Genomic DNA, 21,241 nt, shown 5'->3' with positions numbered 1-21,241 from the left:
AGTTGACTTTAGAGATGGCCAAAATGATGGAGTAGGAAGACCCTGAAATCACCTCCTCCCAAATTATTCACCACCTCCACCAAATTACAGCTACTTACAGGGCAACTATCTATGAGAACAACCTGAAGACTAGCAGAAAAGATTTTCCACAACTAAAGACACAAAGAAGGAACCACAATGTGATGGATAGGAGGGGCAGAGATGTGGTAAAGTCAAGACCCGTACCTCCAAGTCAGCATTTACAAACAGGAGGAACACCATAATTATAGAGGCACTACCCAAGGAGCAAGTGATCTGAGCTCCAGGCTCCTCAGCCCAGGGGTCCTAAGCTGGGAAGTCAAGACCCCTGAACATGTGGCTTACAAAATCAGCAGGACTTATCTTTAGAGGAGGCATAGAGTTATAGGACATGGAGACTCTGCTCTTAAAGAGCACTTGCAAAATCTCATACTTTTCAATTCCCAGCACAGAGGCAGTAGTTTAAAAGAAACCTAAGTCAGACATCTTACTTATACTCGGAATCTAAAAAAAAAAAAATTAACAAGATAAAATAAAAACAAACTCACAGATGAACAAACAGATGACTGCCAGAGGGGAGGGTGTGGAGCGTGGGTGAAATTGGTAAAGCATAAAATAGGTGAAGGGGCTTAAGAGATACAAACCTCCAGTGATAAAACAAATAAGCCATGGGGATATAATACACAACATAAGGAATGTGGTCAGTAATATAATAATTTTGTACAGGGACAGATGGTTACTAGACATAGTGATGATCATTTCATAATGTTTGCAAATGTCAAATCACATCTGAAACTAAGATCATATTACAGGTCAACTATATTTCAATAAAAAATCAGTAGACTTTGATAAAGCAGATTACTCTCCACAATCTGTGTGTGTTTTAGCCAATCAGTCAAGGTCTTAAGACAAAAAAAGTTTTCCCAAGGAAGAAGGAATTCTTTTTCCAGGCTGTCTTCAGACCCAAAACTGTAAAACCCCATTCTGCTGGAATTTCCAGCCTGCCAACCGGCCCTACAGTGTTCAGATGTGTCAGCCCCCAACACGTATCTAACTGACAATTGCTTAAAATCTCTCTCTCCCTCCCTCCTTGTGTGTGTACACTTATCTTACATTTAAGGAAAAAACATACATACGCATCTCTTATGGTTCTCCTTCTCTGGACAATTGGGAGTAATACACATTTAATCATGTAATCTATTATTTGGGGCAGCCTAATTTTGGTGCTAGTATAAATGAACTATATATAAGATTAATAACCAAATAATATTAACTATGAGATAATGCTGACAATTACTGTTGCCAGGAACCAAGCCAACCAGTATATAACAGTTTCTGGAACCATGGTTCTAACACCTTGCTAAATATACTTAAAGTATACCATGGCCAACAATGGGGGCATGCGATGCCATTTTCAAAGGCACAACCAAGCCATGATAAGTAATTCCCCCAGAATCAGAAATCTTCCCACATTCTGACTCCTTGATTAAACCTTAATGCTACAAAGAAAACTGATTTGAGCTAATCCATAACCCTGGACAACTTCCACTCTGGAGCTCAAATCAAAATTTCAAGCAATGCCAATATGTATCATGGATGAAATAAAAACATAACCACTGACAATAATGAGAAATGAAACTTTTTCCTGCAAACAGTAAAAATCAGTTATAAGTCACTGGTAATTGTCCTGGCCCAAATACAAGATCATGGTAAATGAACTTCTAAATATTAAGCCAGGATATAGTATCGACTTCATTCAGGGGCTAATTCCAAATATAATTACTGTACCATTACTTAAATGAAAAAAAAAAAAAACCATAATATTGCATTTGTACAGAAACCATTCATTTTTAAGCAGCCACAGGTAAACAAATGAAATGCAGTGGACTCAGTCTAGCCACTGCTATGAGCTCACATGTTCTTTCAGGGACAGTTCTGGCTCAGATTTGCCCTGGTTTGGCCAGAACCCTAAACTGTAGTTCTTCCGATGATATACCAACTCATCAGTATGGCCATGATGGCTGGCAGCACTCCGGAAATAACACTTGCACAACATGAAGACGCTCTTCTGCACCCACCAGCTCCATCTTTCCCACTCTCCAGTGGGTCTGGGTTCTGTGAACCTTAAACATTTCATGGAGAAGGAACATCAAACTGAAAGTTAATTTGTACAGTAAGCACCTTTTGATTGAAAAGCATTCTGTACTCCTGCCATAAGAAAAATCAGCTTGTGGCAAATGGTTTTTTTCTTAAGACCACCAATCAAGAGTTAGGCAGCCAACCACAGCTAGGCACCCTTTGTCCCCACACCACACTAGGGGGTCCCTGCTTTTCTGTGGCTCCCTAACCTGTAATGGCTACTGAGGCAAGAGCACTGCTTATGATTCATAGACATATCTTCCAAGAAAAATGCAGACATAAAGTCAACATTCATTTTCCGAGGTTAGGAATGGGAGAAGGGGGTCACAGTGGTCCATCTGGGCAAAATCCCATTAACTTAAGTCCAAGTGTGAATCCCAAAATGAACTGCCATTCAATTACACTTGCCCAGGTTTTGAACAGGCCTCTGAAATGCTTGGTTGTGGTATTCAGCTGTATAAAAAGTGTATATTATTCCATATCCTTCATTTCCTATGCTACATAATGGAGACCATTCTGGTATCAAAGGAAATGATGAATAATAATACCGAACATCTGGTTTATAAAACACAAACTTGCTCAACAGATTGACTGCTTCCTGTCAGCTTCCCAAGTTAATCATGCATGTGGGCTCATATGAATATGCATTTGGATTCATGTGCGAGGTACATGCAGTGATGCCAGGCTTCTCCTCCTAACGCCTGGTTAGTTTCCCACTAACGGCTATAGGGTGCGGCCCAGATAGGATAACAGCAGCGGGTTTGTGGTCTACCAATTTCACTGCAGGTCTAGTCATTATTATTCGTCGATTCCCTCGATAAACATTCCTTGAGCGTCAGCTACGTGCCAAGCTTCATGCCACGTGCTGGGAAGACAACCAGGAGAAAGACACAGGTCTTACCCCTGAGGAACCACAGGTCCACCAGCAGGGACAGGAAAGAATGAGGCAGAGAGGCAAGAGCTGGCCAGGCCAGGCACGCTGGCTCTCATTACGTGAGCAGAAGGCTATCTTCTTCATGACCAGCCTGAACAAAAGTAAAAATACTCTTCCGGGCTTCTTGGACCAATTCAGAAGCTTTCTGAAAACCAGGTTAACAACACTAGTAACAAGCTATCTGCTGCACAGCAATTTCATCAATTACTTTACTTAAGAATATTGGCAAATGGAACAATGCAGGGTAGACCTTTTGAAAAAATTGCCTAGCACTTTTTTTCTTCTGTTTGCAAATACCAACCCTGTCCTTTGGGAAAATATTCTTCAGCCTTTCCATACACAATGTTTTATTGACAGTTAATTTCTCCCACCCTGCACATGTGGCTGGGCATCCAACCAGACTGTGCCAACCACAGCCCTTCACATACATACACATACACACACACACACACACTCATTCACTCTCTCTCTCTCTGCCCAGGTCACACTGATTGCTTTATTAATTAGACACATGGACTCAAAGTAGGCTATTTGGGAACTTTTCCTTTTTTCCATCTGGAGTGAGTAAGAAAAACTCTCTACACTGCTTTGTGTGTGGCTTTAGGAAAATAAGCCTGATAGCCATGTCCCCTCTTCACAGAGAAGCAACTGAGAAAATAAAGTCAACCCAGAAAGATGAGGAGAGATGAGTGTGTGTGTGTGTGTGTGTGTGTGTGTGTGTGTGTGTGTCTGTAATGAGGGAAAAGAAGGGGAGGGAGGGAGGAAGGGGGAAAGGATGGGAAGGCACCAGTCCTAAAAGCCTTCAATTCAACCCTAAGATCAACTCCATCCATGCTTTCTTCTATTGGGATAAATTGAGGCAGTAAATTTTTTCTCTTTGCCCAAAAGGACATGCACTGGATTTGTGACTTTTCAAGGACATCTGCTATGTTGCCTTCTTTCACATCTCCATTCAGAGGATGCTGGCCAAGGCCACTGGCAGAATTCTCTGTTTATCCTATAACTGGAGGGCCCTGGTGGTGCGTGCCAAGCCCCAAAGAAAGGAGGTAAGCAAGACTCCTGGCCCTGAGAAGGCATCTGAATGAGTCAAGGGCATCAGGCTTGGCAGCTCACTTGAGGGTTGCCAGGTGGTTTTCAGCAGAGCCTCCTGCCAGATCTGCTCAGCCCTGGAGGTTTGGGCTGAAAGAGAAGGTTGTGCACAAGTGGGGAACTCAGTTTGGGAAGATAATGGCTCTAAGCCAAGAACAAAGGCCATCTCTCCACAAATATCATATTTCTTCTATCCTTTCTCCTATGTTTATATGTTTTTACTTTCTTATTAAAGTTGATCAGCATATTGACCATGTTAATAGAGTACATCATACAAATGTATAACATAATACAGAAATACTTTATATATGTGTACATAATTTGTGAGTACACAGCTGCATCTCTTTTGTCTTCCTTCCAACACCTAGTATGACATGAACTTGCACTCCAGAAAAAGACACTACCACCATCTAGAGGCACTTAGGGTGAATTGCAGGCACAAGGTCCTGGGAAATAAATCATTTACAGGCCTTACCAATAAAAATGCATTTAAATTGTAACCAATGTCACTTAGTTTCCCATCAAACTGAAACACAGGTGATATCAACTATTACTTCTGCCAATAACCTCTGAGGGAAATAAAGCAGCTGTGTACATCTTTAAATATCAGATGAAACATTTTGAAAGGAGAACCACTGATTCTTTTAAAAAAAAAGTGTTCATGATCTGAGAACATGATGGGAGTATGCAGGAAAAGGGAGGGTTCTTCCCCATCCGCTTTCTCAAACACAGATTTAAAGATGGCAGATGCCATTCATGTTCTCCAGTTTTCACACCCTGTGGTGAGGGAAGAGCTGGATAGTAGAAAGTTAACAGAATAACACACTGTACAAATTAGTTGGTGAGACAGCACTAAAGAGGAGGTCAGGGAAACACAGATCTAGAAAAGAGGACATGTGCAGAGCATGTAGATATGTAGAGTCCCTCCTACCCACACCCCTGCCCCCACCGCACACACAGAAAAGATCCCTGGACCTTTCCACCTTTCCCAGACCAAAAAGGTGCTCTGTATCTACTCCTTTTCAATGTCTGCCTATTTCCCCTCCCCAGAATCTCCCCCTCCTTCTACCATCACAACACCCCTTATCCTCAATATGAACACAAGTATCAGAGCAAGAGTTTGGTAAGAACCATACTCAGTGGTCTGTCTTAAATTTCTGTACTGGGTATACACAGAAGGACCTTTTCTTAGGAGAAACATATAGACACTCATCAGAGGTGGAACATACGTGAAAAGCCACTGAAACATGGAAACTAAATCCTATTGGTGTATTTTTAAGCCTGAAAAGGACTCTCAGTATCAACACTGTCTCCTTGGCTAATATTAACATTATCTGACTCTGGTTGTGAATTCTACTCTTATATTACTTAGGCTGCCACAGCTATTAGTGATGATCATGAAATGTGCTGGCTGTTTCAACAGTGGCTGATTTTAAACAAGAGGATTTACATATAAAAGCACAGTTAAAATTAATTTACTCAATAATCTAAGAAGTCATTTTGAAATGAGAAGGGAGAGCAAGAATAGCTTGCTTCAGTGATAAAACCAAAAGATTCTTAAATCACTGCTGGCTCTGTGTGTGTATCTTTAAGTGCTTTCTAAAGAATTTATCTCCTTTCTGTATGATTGAAAATTTTAATAAAAAGAACATTCCATAAATTCTCACTTACAGAAAACATTTTATAAATAAAACCATTGGGTATGATATGCTTGCAATGAACAGTAATGTCTTAAACTAAGTAAAACAAATAAATAATAATATTACTATTTAAATCCCTTTTTGCATAAAGATCAAAATAGTCCTTTATACAAACCATGGTAACACTCTGATATGGAAATGCTATTAGAATAATTGTTTATAGTCTAGGTTAAACATTTCTGATTATCAGTATTTTGGATATTTTTTATAACAAGATATTTAGAAAAAGCAGGCATTATGATTTTTAATTGAGTTGATTCTTTCAGTGTAAGCAATATGAATTGTCTTTTACAATACTACTCAGATGATTTGCTTTCCTTTTAAAATCTAGACAAATTAAGAACACCAACCACTGTCTAGACTCCCATTTTATACTGGCATTTTTCAATATTCTTGCAAAATGCCTGAACCCTAAATAACTTAAGGCATTAAGAAAGTAGCAGTGAAAAATTATAAAGAAGTAGCAAACCTTCTAAGTAATATTTCCACCTTGCTTTGCATTTGATTGTCTTAATTGTCATAACTTAATCCTTGAAATGCTACATAAATGACACAATGCTTTTAGCCAAGACTTTTCCTCTTTTTATAGAACCATTATTACCTTCATCTGAGATCTGGAGATTCCGAATTTCTATGGGATTCACTGTATTTTAAGTTGCCTAAATATAAAAGTAAACAGATTTCCCTCTTTGAACTTTAACTGCATCTTTTATGAACTAAATTGTTGAATTTGTTTGTTCTCTTTTTCTCTTTTTAACAACCTGAAGACAACTTTGTGAATGATAATGCTAGATATTGTTAGAACATCTGAATGAGAATCTCAAAATAACTTTTTTCTAATAAAGTTGTTGCTATTCAGGAAAATTTTGTCGCTGTTTCTCCCCCAACCCCACCCCACCCCACCCCAGTGTTTCAAAGATCCAGGTCATTAAGCAGGGACTACATTTTATGGGTAAACATCTAGACAGGGAGGATGCAGTCTTTGACCAGGGACATGTATATAAGCAAACTCATGCAGAAAAGAATATCACAGAGTAACATATCTGAAAGCTGTCTTAGGGAACTGCTTTACAGCATACAACAGGCTTATTTCAGGAATCCTCAAAATAAGGAAATAGGAATTATTAGGGGCACTGGATTTTGGCCAATATTCATGATCAGCTATGCCACATAACTGAACACCACCGCCACCACTGCCCACCCCCCGCCCACAAACTGTGGCCAAAGATTTGTATTTTTACAAACATGCCTTAGATGTCTCCCAAATGCCTGAAAACACAGCCCACAGTCAGGGCTTCAAGGCCCTGGGACAAAATCTTTCCCCTGTTTAAAGACCCCCTGAAATGCTGCTTCCTCCGTAAAACCTTCCCTAACAAAGTGGAAATGGGAACCATATGTTCTCAAACTTCACTTGTCGCTGTTCAGTCGCTCAGTAGTGTCCAACTCTTTGCGACCCCATGGACTGCAGCGCACCAGACTTCCCTGTCCTTCACTCTCTCCCAGAGCTTGCTCAAGCCTATTGCCATTGAGTTGGTGATACCATACAACTATCTTGTCCTCTGTCACCTCTTTCTTCTCATGCCCCCAATCTTTCCCACCATCAGGGTCTTTTCCAGTGAGTCAGCTCTTCGCACCAAGTGACCAAACTATTGGAGATTCAGTTTCAGCATCACTCCTTCCAAAGAATATTTCTGATTTAGGATTAACTGATCAGATCTCCTTGTTATCCAAGGACTCTCAAGAGTCTTCTCCAGCACAACAATTCAAAACCATTGATTCTTCGGCACTCAGCCTTCTTTATAGTCCAACTCTCACAACAGTACATGACTACTGGAAAAATCATAGCTTTGACTATACAGACCTTTGTTGGCAAAGTGATGTCTCTGCTTTTTAATATGCTTTCTAGGTTTGTCATAGCTTTCCTTCCAAGGAGCAAGCATCTTTTAATTTCATGGCTACAGTCACAGTCCACAGTGATTTTAGAGCCCAAGAAAATAAAATCTGACACTGCTTCCACTTTCTTTCCATCTATTTGCCATGAAGTGATGGGAATGGATGTCAGGATCTTAGTTTTTTGAATGTTGAATTTTAAGACAGCTTTTTCACTCTCCTCTTTCACCCTCATCAAAAGGCTCTTTAGTTCCTCTTTGCTTTCTGCCATTAGGCTGGTATCATCTGCATATCTGATGTGGTTGTTATTTTTCCCGGCAATCTTGATTCCAGCTTGTGATTCACCCAGGCCAGCATTTCACATGTTGTACTCTGCATGTAAGTTAAATAAGCAGGTTGACAATAGACAGCCTTCATGTACTCTTTTTCCAATTTTGAACCAGTCCATTGTTCCATGTCTGGTTCTAACTATTGCTTCTTAACCTGCATACAGGTTTCTCAGGAGAGAGGTATGGGGATTGAGTATTCCCATCTCTTTAAGAAGTTTCCAGTTTGTTGTGATTCATAAAGTCAAAGTTTTTCACATAGTCAATGAAGCAGAAGTAGATGTTTTTCTGAAATTCCCTTACTTTCTCTCTGATCCAACAGATGTTGGCAATTTGGTCTCTGGTTCCTCCACCTTTTCTAAATCCAGCTTGTACATCTGGATGTTCTCATTTCACGTACTGTTGAAGCTTAGCTTGAAGGATTTTGAGCGTTACCTTCCTAGCATGTGAAGTGAGCACAACTGTGTGGTAGTTTGTACATTCTTTGGCACTGTCCTTCTTTGGGATTGGAATGAAAACTGACCTTTTACAGTCAGGCCACTGCTGAGTTTTCCAAATTTGCTGACATACTGAGTGCAGCACTTTAACAGCATCATCTTTTAGGATTTGAAAAAGTAGAACTGGAATTCCATCATTTCCACTAGCTTTGTTTGTAGTAATGCTTCCTAAGGTTCACTTGACTTCACACTTCAGGATGTCTGGCTCTAAGTGAATGATCACACCATCATGGTTATCTAGGTCATTATGACCTTTTTCATATAGTTCTTCTGTGTATTCTTGCCACCTCTTCTTAATCTCTTCTGCTTCTGTTAGGTCCTTGCCATTTCTGTCCTTTATTGTGACCATCTTTGCATGAACTGTTCCCTTCGTATCTCCTATTTTCTTAAAGAGATCTCCAGTCTCTCCCATTCTTTTGTTTCCCTCTATTTCTTTGCACTGTTCACTTAAACAGGCTTTCTTACCCAATTGAATGCAGAGTTCCAGAGAATAGCAAGGAGAGAAAAGAAAGCCTTCAAACTTCACTACAAAGATAATCATAAAAGCAACCTAGGATACAATCTAAGACCAAATTCGTGCTAACGGTTAATACAGTAAAGTCATTGAATTCCGGGGCTGGAAGCAAAGCTGGGGTTTCTGTAGAGCCTGTGAACTCTAAGGGCAGAAGCTGGGAATGGTTCCTCTCTTTATCCACAGCATGGCACAGGGAGCCTGGTACATAAGAAGTGCTCAGCAAATGATCCTTGAATGAATTTATTCTAATCCTGACCTTTTATTTATTTTATAAATGAGGCTCAGAGAGGAAAAGGAGTCACTGAGAATGGGTACCAGAATCCGAACACGACTCTGGGCTAGCATTATCCATTTTATATTGTGTGTCCTCTACTTACTCTTGCCACCTTCTCTTAGGGTATCCTGCCTGTGATGATGAGGTCAAACTTAGACTGTAACAAGGGTCTTGGAGGCTAGTACCTGTGTGCTGTTGTTGCTGATAGGGGCAAAAGTTTTATGATGTCACAGAGATTAGGGAAAAGGACTTTAAAAAAACAGTTTAGTTGAAGACTATGATTTCCTTGGAAAGCAACACAGAGAGAAGAAATGAGCTACAGAAGCAAATGGGCCTGAATTATCTCTGAACAAGTAACTCAAATGTGTTGAGTCATTTTGCATGTATTCATCCTTCCTTCTAGCTATCCATCCACCTATCCACCCAGTCATGTTCTGTTTCCAAACTTGTCTTGCCATTACTGAACACTGCTTTAAACATTTAACATTTATATAGCACTAAGTGTAACCCTGGTGAAGTGTCTACAGCCATCTTACAGTTGAATCAATTAAAGATAAAGGGGAAGGTACCTTGCTCTAGGTCACAAAAGGCAGCAGGGTACAGGTTCATGCCTTGGCATACTTGACACTTCAGTCCCTGGGGAAATCACTCTGCCCTCAGGCTCCTGCTTTCAGGGTACGAAGACAAATGATCTGTTTTGCCTTAAGGATCTTGGAGTGTGGCAAAAGAGGCAACAAAAACTCATCCCTAAAAGGAGTAACTCCAGAGTTTGGGGGAGGATTAAATAGAATTATGGATGTAAAGCACCTAATACAGTGCCTGAGACATCCAATAATTGCAACTGATCTCATAACAACCATGCTAGGTTAGGGAGAGAAGTCCTTAAGCTTCTCTGAAGTCCATCCATTGCTCTCCCAAACTTGAACTTCATCTATCTCTGCGTTCAAATTACATATACAAAATATTTTAAAAATTTTCTCCTTTATCCCACAATATAGATAACATGCTTAAGAAAGTAGTTCAAGGTGGTGGTAGTTGTCACTGCAAATATTAAAGAAGGTAGGGAATGATGCACAATGGGAAGGAAATTGTTAGAGAGGAAGGAGGTCAGAACGAAAGGGGAGATGCTTCAGAAGCACCCAGCCAAATCATCTAATGTGTCCCAGGCCTGGGAAAACATGGATGGGTCCAATCCAAGCACATAGGGCTCATGATTCAGCGAGTGGTTCAATTCCATTAGTCATTTCTGGAAAAAGAAAGTCCATACCATGGCATTAGTCCTTTGCCTGACATTTTTCTACCTCATGAAACTAGGATGGGTTTTCCAAAATCCTTCCAGCTAATTTGAACGGATAAACATCTAACTTTCTGCTTTTGGACTTCTCAGTAGTTTTGCTGTACATGATTGCACAATTGCTCCAGTTTACCCCAGAGGGTCATTTCAGTTGAATCCTTTGGCATGAGATGTGTGGAGGCATGCACAGAGCGATCCCTCCAGTTCTCACGGAACTGGGCTGTGTTGGCGTTTGTAGTGGATATATACCCATTAACTGGGGGGGTGTGACCTGTGAATAATGTGACAGGAAAAAGGATCAGGTGGCTAAACTATGATCAGATCAACAAATATGTGATTTTAATACAAAAAACTGAAAAGGCAAACCAGTTTTCCAACTTTAATATGCAGAAACAATAAAAGTAGACAAATTATGTTGGTGCAAATTAGAATTGTTTGTATCAAAAAAATTATGCCAAAAAAAGTGATGAAAATAAAGGCTATGCCTATGAGTATACAGTGCAAGTATATGTTTTCTCTAGAGTAACTAATGAGAATGACCTACTACACCTGCCACTCAGGAAATCCCCTAAAGTGAAGAACTACAGAGTCAGATTAAAATCACTCACGGTGATTCACCACTGATTTAATATAGATTTGACTTGGATTTATATTTTGACATAGATTGAGCTTTCAAATTAATCACTGAATTATACTGATTTTGCTTAGTCCTGTGTTGAAATGCTGTTCATTGAGTGTTCTCTCTCTCTTCCTAGCCCCTCTGAGATAATGGAAACATAGTAACACAATTCGAAAAAAAAAAAGGTATTTCTGGCTCAAGTTCACACATTCTAGTTTGCTTAATTCTTTACTACATTAAGCTACTCCATACAGCTGTCCTTTAAACAATACAGTTCTCCAGGGTCTTGACCAATAAAGTGTAGATTTATTTACTGATTTTTCAGGAAATACATCTCATATATCGTGATGGATAGCGGCTCCTAAGTCTATCAATAAATACAGGGGTAACCTCAAAATGTCAGTCCAGTTTTGAGTTCAATATCAACTGAGGATCAGTAAGAATGATGTATAGAATTGCATCTAGAAGCAAGGAAATCAGAACAACCAGTGTCCAGGAATATCCTCTTTAAGACTGTCCCAGGATTAATATGGGTTATGCTGATATTAATGGCACAATATTGCCATTCATTGGGCTTTATAAAAGTAATTTTCTCAATCCTCTGCCTTCCCTTCTGTATGGAAGGAAGAAAGGTATATAAATTTCTTTGCAGGGGGGGATGTAGGAACAGTTTAAAATAAGCTTTAAAATCCCATTGTTTTTATTCAGATGTTTTTTGACTTTCAAAAGAAAAGGCAGTTTCATTTTAGCAATGCTGTGAGCAGAGTTTGCATTGTTTCAACACCTCAAGAGAATCATATTTTATAGTTGTATTTGATATAAATAAATAATAGAAGACATTCACATCTTAACTAAAGGGGGATTTTTTGAAAGAAGATTTTAAATTTCTAAGACACTAAAAAGTAAGTCTGGGACTAGAAAGCACTGATATATATATGGGATTTTTAAATCAATTCTCAGTTTTTTACTTTATAATATCTAGTCTTTTTTTTTTTTACATAAATTATGCTAGTGTTTCAAAACCATTCCTGCTTTATTTGTATCCAATGTGCCTCTACTGAACAAGGTACGGACTAGCATGGTCAGTAGCATTTCACTGAGTTCAGCATTCATCATGTGTGGGCCCTGGTAGGTGCTGCTCATGTACTTCTCTGTTGTCACTTCCTTCTTCTCCTTATCCTAAAACAGTACATAAATGCTACAAAAGTTCAAATATATATGAAATGGGTACAACTTGAACATTTTTTCCCAGGCACACACAAAAAGATACATTATAAGGTTGTTTAAATTTAACAAGTCACAAATCATTTCCTCTAAATAAGAAATGCAAATAGCATCCTGCTCCCAAAATGGAGCACTCCGGTCCCCCATTAGCCCATGTGGGGCTTCAGCCAGAGCCCCAGTGCACTCTTCTGAGGGTCATCCCGCCGTCAGGAAGCCATGCACTTTTAATCTGACGGTTTTGCGTTCATTTCTGTATGGTCTCAAACACACAGTTTAACAGGGCCAATGGGAAAGGGATTGCCCATGATTCACGTAAGGGCTTCCCGGGTGGCTCAGTTAAAGAATCCACCTCCAAAGCAGGAGACACAGGAGACTTGTGTTTGATCCCTGGGTGGGTAAGATCCCTTGGAGGAGGAAATGGTAACCCACTCCAGTGTTCTTACCTGGAAACAGACTCACATGGCTGTGAACCTTGCAAAGTTTACCTCCTTTCACAGCAACAGGGCATTCTCTGGAATGCCATAGCTACACCCGCACAGAACTGCCACGAAGAATAAAATGCTTAGTTCTGCGATCATCATTATGGTGGAAACAATATGTTGTAACTGAGATTTCCACAGAATCCATCACACTGACCATGGGGGGAGCTACAGTGATTGGACTTGCTCCAGTTCTTACTTCCCTTGCCTTATTCACAAAATTAATCTACTAATTTAAGTCATAGCTCATTGTACTGCTACCATCTTTCCGACTCTTGAGTTTAGTCAATTTTAACAGCCCCAGCTTGAGAATGCATATAAAAGATGCCTGCAAGTGTTCTTATAAGAGTAAATGATGAGGAAGAAAACAGAATTATCAAAACAAAACATAATAGCTTACACAGAAAGCCAGTCAAGGTAAAAGCAAATGAGTCATAAACCAGACCCAAAGGTACGGAGTCATCACCTCTCCATCCTGCACTTCATTTGCACCCGTTTAGCCGCTTACAGAGCTGTACTGAAACACTGAAATCACTAGCCCTATGGTTCTCTGAAAACAGCAGCTTTGCAAACTTTCAATTTTCCATTTTCAATGACAAGTCAACATTTCAAAGTGCAGAAGTTAAATGAGACAAGGAATGATAAATGATGCTCCACAATTGCTGAAATCTGATTACACTGAGATAAGAGCTGGCCAAATTCTACTCGCATGACTTTACACCTAAAGAACAAGACAAAAGAAAGGAAGGAAGGAAAGGAGTCTTTAGTTAAATGATTGCTTTCATTTATTCCTCCTAAATATAATATAACAAGGATATAAAGAAAATGCAAATGGATTCAGGATCCCATTTACACTTAGGGGGAGAGATTAATAAAACAGTCCCATCCTGAAAGAAAAACCGAAAATCGACCCTCATTTAAGAAGCTAATTTATGCACTCCTGAGTCCTCATACAAGTTAAGCAGCACAGAATATCACAGCAGGCATAGAACAACAGATCTCAAACCCTGCTGTGTTTGTTCAAGAAGGCAAGTTAAGCTATTCCTAACAGGAAACAAAACACATGGTCTGGCTATTAAACAGGGATCGTTTTGCCATACTGTATAGCTCTGACTCCATCAATTGCTGTTCCAAACAGGATTAGAGATGTGGTTTTCTTTAACTATGGTTTTGAGAAAAATGCTTATGCCTGCTCTGAATTTTCAAGCCTATATTAACTAATATGATGCCAGGCAAGACACAGAGTACCTTCAAGACCTTCAAGACACTGTCTTCGAGAAACTCCAAATTTGTGTAAAGACAACACAAAATGAAGGGGAAAGGTGCACCTGAATTGAAAAGTTAATCACATAAACAGCCAATTTTGAAATGCCCAAAAAGTATTTATTTTCTTTTAAGTATTCAAGGTTCCATGTTACAGAGATTAAGTTAATCACACAGTGAACAACTGATGTCTAGTTCCTATAGACAGAACGTACTTAGATGAATATGCAGTTTGAAAACTGGATTATTTTTGTGACCACTGAATATACATTTGCAAACAACTCTGGGCAATTCTGTTATTATTATAAAATGGAATCTCCCAGACATTTTCGTAGACGTCAAGAATCAATATAAGGGAAAAGATGCAAACTGTTGTACTGTTCTACAAAATATGGACCTTTCTTCATTGTTGAACTCAAGAACAATTAATCCAAAGGAGAAAGTGGTTCAGTTTTCACTAAAAAGAACAGGTTTGTATTGGCCTGAAGGCTTTAGGTCTGTATTGCTACAGGTTTTTTAACCAAGACTTCAGGACACTGCCTATGTATTTGGTGAAAATATTTATTGATCAAGTGTATGACCAGTTAGTATAATATCACTCCTACTTTGTATTAAGGGTTAAAATTTATAGAATCTAGAAATTATCTCAGAGGTGTTTAAGAATCACAGGAAAAATAAAACTTTTTTTTTTTTGCAAACCATTGTTCTAGAAAATAGCCAAAGGGGATAGAATATTTGGAAAACTCTCAAATTATTAGAATCACAAAAATGATAATTTATAGACAACAATCATTAATTACTGCTACACATAAGAGGGATATCCAAATGGGACATTTTTAGTTGTAGATCAGCCAAGAGATTAAAATAAGCATGTTTACAGAGACATAACTATTTAAAATATTTATAGAGAAAACAGTTGCAGATGATTCAAAGAGAGATTCCAACAAAAACACAGTACAAATGTAGACACCATATGGTTCAACGTATGCACTCGTGACCTCATGTGAAAAGCCGGCCAAAGACACAGCAGCTGGAGATACCTCCCTTTTACCCCCCAGAACAACAAACTCTTGGGTTTGGAAGGGACTAATTATAATCATGTACATGGATGAGTGAAATCTATGGGTAATGTCAAAGTCTTCGGGAAGAAATCTCTCAAAACAATTGTTTCTGAAAGCCTTTGCTTTGTTGGGGTTTCAAATTCAGTCTCCCTTTCTTTCTGACTTCATCTAGGCAGTTCAGGCAGGTGATACACAGTTTTAATGAAACAAGAGAAGCATCACATTCTTTCTGGGCTCTTTTGTCATATCTTGACAATTCATTAGCAAGACAATTACTTGAGGGGAACTGATGCTTCTAAGAACTTTCTACCAAAAGCCTTTGGTAACACTGGGGAGGGGAAGGGAAGGAACATGAGGGGCAGGGATGCTCATACATAATCTATTGAGACTAGTGGTCCTGAAGGGGAATGCTTTCAATCTGCAGTGTGCCTCTCCTCAACCCACCTCATCTTCCAGCCTAGATCCCCAAGGATTATAGTCAAACTCCTCCAAAGAGCTGAACCACCCAGAAATTATCCAAAGAGTTCTGAAATCATTTCACACAAGACTCCTCTAATTTTTTGTTTAAAATAAATACCTTTCCTCTATCTTAACTGAAAGAAGACAGTTTGTAGCCACAGTGAGAAAGGGAAGGCAGGGTTATTCTTTGTCATCCAGGGCTGCAGAACAAGTCTGTTGGGCAGTATAACATCTTTGGAACAGAGTCACTGGAGCATCTTCCTCACTTTTGAACTTTCTATGACCGTAAATAATAATGTGCTTCACTTTGCAGGGCATGTGATGTGAGTCAAGATATGATGATAGAAGAAAAGAGTGATGAGCTAAGTGCTATTGAGAACTCATATGGTCCAGCAACATTTGTTATTACCATATTCTATGTTGGTTTGTTTTGAACTTGGTTTTAAAATTCCACGGCTGATGGCACTTCAAATTCATGAGGAATCTTTTACAACAGAATGCTTTTGTCTATGGATCAGTGGAAATTTGATGAATAAATACCAGTAAGTTGAGGCCAGTCCATTTTTAGATACTGAGTTTAACTCTCTTTGCAAATAAATTTCTAATGTGGGCAATTAAGCAAGCATAACCTATCAAAGATGCCAAGCCTTCCAGATAATGTGGAATTCTGACCATATATTTACCCTGGAAGCTCTTGCTCTACACAAATACTTTAACTTTTAATGAAGTGTTCAGTCCTTTTGTGATGGCACTGAAGTGTAATCAAACATCACCACAAGCCAAGTCACACACTAGCATGTCTTGCCTTGTTTAAATATCTCAAATGTATTTGAGTAACTGTGTAATGATTTCTAGGCCTCTGGTTGTCCATATGGTCTGAACAGACTGTCTTTTGTAAAGCAGTTGTGCTATCTTAGTGAGACAAAACCAAATCATCTCTGCTCCAAACTGGAGAGCTTAGGAGGATCAGATTAAGTTTCACAGTGGTGCCCTACCTCAACTCTTGAAACCAACTCACATCAGAGCCCCAGAAATTGCTGTGTTGTCTGAAAATCTTGCTTGCATTTGTGAAATACACAGGAACAGCACACCAAGCATCATGTGACATGTCCTCTGCCACAACTGTCCTTAGGATGCAGTGACAAGCCATGGATGATACAACAAAGCCAGCACTACAACCACATGGAATCTTTCTGGATAGCAAACATTCTACATGGCGGCACCACATCATCTCAGACAGATAATGAGGACCAGTGAAAGGGTCTGACTGTCGGCAAGAACTCTGCTCTAATGCTCTCTGGGTGGTATGGGTATTGAGACAAGCAAGGTAGCTGTTGATTTTTCAATTAATGAAACTTAAGGGGAGTTTGACGGATTTGGCTTAAGAGCTCAGAAACTAAAATGATTACTGGGCCGTACTAATTATTTACATTATCTCCCTAGGAAAGTATCCCAGGGACGATCTGGAATGTTATTTCGGAAGGAATGTGACAAACTTACTCTCCACCTATTATTTGAGAATTCTTGGCAAAATGGTTGAGCATAGATTCATCCCCAAACCACTGGCCACCAAAGGGCTCTCTGGTGGGATTCAGTTGACAAAGGGCTAGTGGACAGTCAAGTCTGTGGGTCTTTCTGCTCCTGTCCAACTTCAGGCTCCTGAAGTCCTAAGAGGAAAACCATTTCACTGGTCATGAACAATGCCGAACGCACAAGACCATGGAGGCATGCATGATTCGTGAGTTCTGGGGATGACTGGAATGTGATGGAAAAGAGTTTTACCTTTTGTGCCTGAGGGAGCTGAAAAATAAGGAGAAAAAAGGAAAAAAAGTCATTATACAAGAAGTGAAGATTAACTGTAAAACTTCATGTGACTATCATTGGCTAACGGAAAGACCAAAATGGGGAGAAAAACAGGAAAATAACAACCAAAGCCAAGTCATTTCCCCATATAAAGTTATGGTGCTGTTTATTTCACCTGCAACCTTAATTCATAGTGTCAACAGACGATCTGTAACTTTGATAGTGAGTATATTGAGTAGTTTTTGGTGGCCTTCTGCAAAGCTGGACCTGAGGTTCTTCCGTCCGGTGATCGAAAGCACTATGAAAGTGTTTCCACAGGAACAGAAGGCAGCTCCTTCTTCCTGTATGCCAACAGTTCCCCACTGCTGAGGACTGTCCGGAGACATGTGGGGCTGTCAAAACTTGGGGCGGGGGAGGGAGTAAGAGCTACTGGCCTCTGGTGGGTAGAGACCAGGGATTCTGCATATTCCTAGAATGCACGGAACAGCCCCCGCTACCACATGTCGTGGTAGAATTACACTGCCCATACGTCCACTGTGCCAAAGTTGAGAAGTTCTGCTGTACACAGAGGCAAGACCATTTGAAGAAGGTCATTTAATTTGAAGTCAGTTTTTCTTGCTTTGTAGCACAGTAACTGTTCCCTTTATTGCTGGTTAAGGAAGCATGCGCAAGAATTCATGCATATGAAGTCAGGCTGATACTCTAAGAACAATGAAAAGGCAGTCAGTCAATAAATAAAATAAGACATAATAGCTAAGCCAATGGCACAGGGAAGGGACTGAGATTATAGGTATGTGGGAAAAGATTGAATATTTATGAAACATATTTATCTATTTTTCTACAGTGAGACTATTAAGCTGTGGTTTAGTGTCATGGTGTTTGTAATTGCCATTACAGCGTGCAGTGTTTCAAAAAGCAATTTTCTAATCTGGAATGGAATTAACATTATCCATATATTAAATACCAAATGCAAGAATTACATCATTTTCAAGTCTTTTCATAGAGACTAACATTTATCAAGTGTGAACTTGTCAGCCGGCACAGTGTTAAGGCCTTTATTTGCATCACCCCCCCTAAATCACAATAACCCAATACCAGGTTCTCTTTATTATCCTCATTTTACAGATGAGAAATACAATGACCATTTAGACATTATGTAATTATATGATGTTCCATAGAAAATAAATTCGAGGGCAGGATTATCTGACTTTCAGTCAGTTCGGTTGCTCAGTAGTGTCTGACTCTGCAACCCCAAGTACTGCAGCACGCCAGGCTTTCCTGTCCATTTGACTTTAGAATGTACAAATTCAATTCAACTCACAAGTTAAAAACGGCCACAAACACTTGGGAATTATGACAACAAACTCTCGGTGTCTCTAGGGTTTGTAACACTGGAACTGCCAGAATATGAAAGATAACTAAACCAGGCATCCTATGGTCTGAACCTCCTGCCTTTCCCGTTCTTTTCTCCCTGTGAAGAATATGCTCTCCTCATAGACACTAAGACTGGGGCTTTCTTGAACCCATCATAAGGCCCTGGCCCTGTGGATGGAGCCCAATAAGAGATCGAAGGGATAAACTCAAACCAACAAGGTGTCTTGTATCTCAGAGACTGCTCCAGAATGGTCCAGGGAATATCCACAAAAGGCAGACCTCCAACCTCCCAACAATCAATTTCCAAGCACTTTTATGCTGCAAGGTCTCTCAATTTAAGAAGACAGAAATACAAGCATGATTTCTTGATTCCTTCCTCCTACTTATGGCTGCTACTATTAAAAAGGAAGCTCACATGTTTCTCCAGCACTTCTCAAGAGTGCAGAAATGTATCAAGAGGTGAGAAATTGAGCCTAAAATGAAGAGTCACTTAAATAAGAGTCTTAAATATTAAATATCTTTTCACAACATAAAAGAAACTTTGGAAATGCAAACATTAATAGAATGACAGATGTATGCTTCCTTAGGAAAGAATCTGTGTTGAATCACAGATGATATGAAATGCATTGGACAGTGATGAGAATTATAACTGTTTGATGAATTAAATTCCAAAGTCAAGGCCTGCACAAACCGTGGGACTTGACAGGTCTCTTAAAAATGAGAGCTGCCCTTTTTCTCTCTCTCAGGTTTATCTTGGTGGAGCAGGAAACGCTTCATTTTGAGTCACCCATTTAAAGCACAAGAGAAGAAATCCTGGGCAGGAAAATGAGAGACCAAGTTTTTGTGGTGATGTCCTTAGTTTAAGGCTGCCCTCAAGTTCTCCGCAAAACATATATTTTCCTTAAGAAATAATTCATGAGAACAAAGAGCAACTTTCCTACCAGAGCTTTTAAATAACATAAATTATAGCCTGCAATGCCACACACAGGTTGGACCTTGGAAAAGAAGCCTCAGAATAGAACACAGCAAACTGAGATGGGCTCACTGGCAGCTGAAGATGCTGCCGGCTGGGAGTACATGCTCTTGATGACACATGGTTCACGCAACGTTCACAGCGTGCAGCGCTCTGACCTGGGAGCCACACCAGCGGGACACTAGACTCAGCCTGGCCTCTAGCTGAAGTCTTGAGGCACGTGCATTTTAGCCTTTGGTCAGAGCGCTTATCTGTATAAAAGGATGATCCAGCGAGGGCTGGGGAATGGGCCACTTCTTAGATGGCAAAAAAGATTAGCTTCAAGAGTCAAGTCTGACAGATTGGTAATGTATTTCCATAGGGCCATGTTGAGAAAGATTTTGAAGTTATATTTTTTGGGAAGAATCTTACAACCAATTAGCAATATCTGTAATGGGCTCAGAAAATAAGGAACAGCAAAGGATACTCCTGGACACAATGATCTCTGAAGGTCTCACTGTACTTTTCCTTTGTAGTTCAGAGAATATCTGTGCTATCTATGTAAGTTAGTTTAATGTCTCTCCTCTGCCAGTTCACAAGCTCCATAAGGACATGAGGGGACCTGCTCTGTGTGGTAGTCTCTATGCATTTCTCTACCTGTGACTGTGACTGGTGCCCACCTGGTTAAAGAAAGTACCTTATTACTAGGGTATGCCCAGGGTGAATGCCAAGGAACGACAACTGGGTTAACTGACTGCAGTCTACACCTTCACAAACACATACACCATGTTGATAATCCAAGATAATGGCTAACAAGAGAAAAAGGAATATTTCTGCCAAAGGATAATCCCCGTACCCTTGGTACAGATGTCTGCAGATGTGCACATTGTCTCACTGACCCATGGATGTGCAAAAAACTAGCCCGGGAATTTCCCATCGTCACTCAGCCTGAGGCAAGGCAACTTCTCTTTCTCAAGACCTCGTCTTCTCCAAAGTCACTTTGTCAGGCATTGTCAACCAGGCTCCACCTCCCTATGTCTGTTTCTTCACTTATTATTAATACATCAGGATCTGCACAAGCAGCTTCAGATTCCTTCAGACCAAATGCCCCCTAACAGTATGACTTTATAACTACCTATTCACATCCTCTAGTCACTTTTTTAAAGGAAGCATAAAGAAAGAAAGAAGTTGTAGTATATGGTAGGCTTGCACATTCCCAGGGAAAATTCTTGGGATGTAAAATGCATTCGTGGGACACTTCACATTCAAACCTGGAAAGACTGAGAATGTGTCATTCAAGAGAGTGACAGAGATAGAGAGTAACAGAAGCAG

General features: G+C 39.8%; 1 protein-coding gene across 4 annotated transcripts in view; it reads right to left on the bottom strand.

The window, feature by feature from the left end:
• The window catches only part of CACNA2D3 (calcium voltage-gated channel auxiliary subunit alpha2delta 3), an 853,893-nt gene that overhangs the window by 208,305 nt on the left and 624,347 nt on the right, over positions 1-21,241 (bottom strand). For 3 of the 4 annotated variants that reach the window (XR_006264409.1, XM_043442153.1, XM_043442156.1), the window contains exon 14: positions 17,563-17,580. The exons of the other annotated variant lie outside the window; for it this stretch is intronic. Coding sequence is in view for 2 of the 3 variants with exons in the window: in XM_043442153.1 (XP_043298088.1) it covers positions 17,563-17,580 (18 nt within the window). In the remaining variant the exon portion in view is untranslated. The remainder of the gene's footprint in view (positions 1-17,562; positions 17,581-21,241) is intronic. 4 annotated transcript variants of the gene reach the window in all.

Source organism: Cervus canadensis, chromosome 22 (assembly GCF_019320065.1).
Source record: "Cervus canadensis isolate Bull #8, Minnesota chromosome 22, ASM1932006v1, whole genome shotgun sequence".
In the NCBI taxonomy this organism is placed as follows: Eukaryota; Metazoa; Chordata; class Mammalia; order Artiodactyla; family Cervidae; genus Cervus; species Cervus canadensis.
The sequence above is the reverse complement of the archived record's forward strand: the minus strand, read 5'-3'. Positions and strand labels throughout refer to the sequence as shown.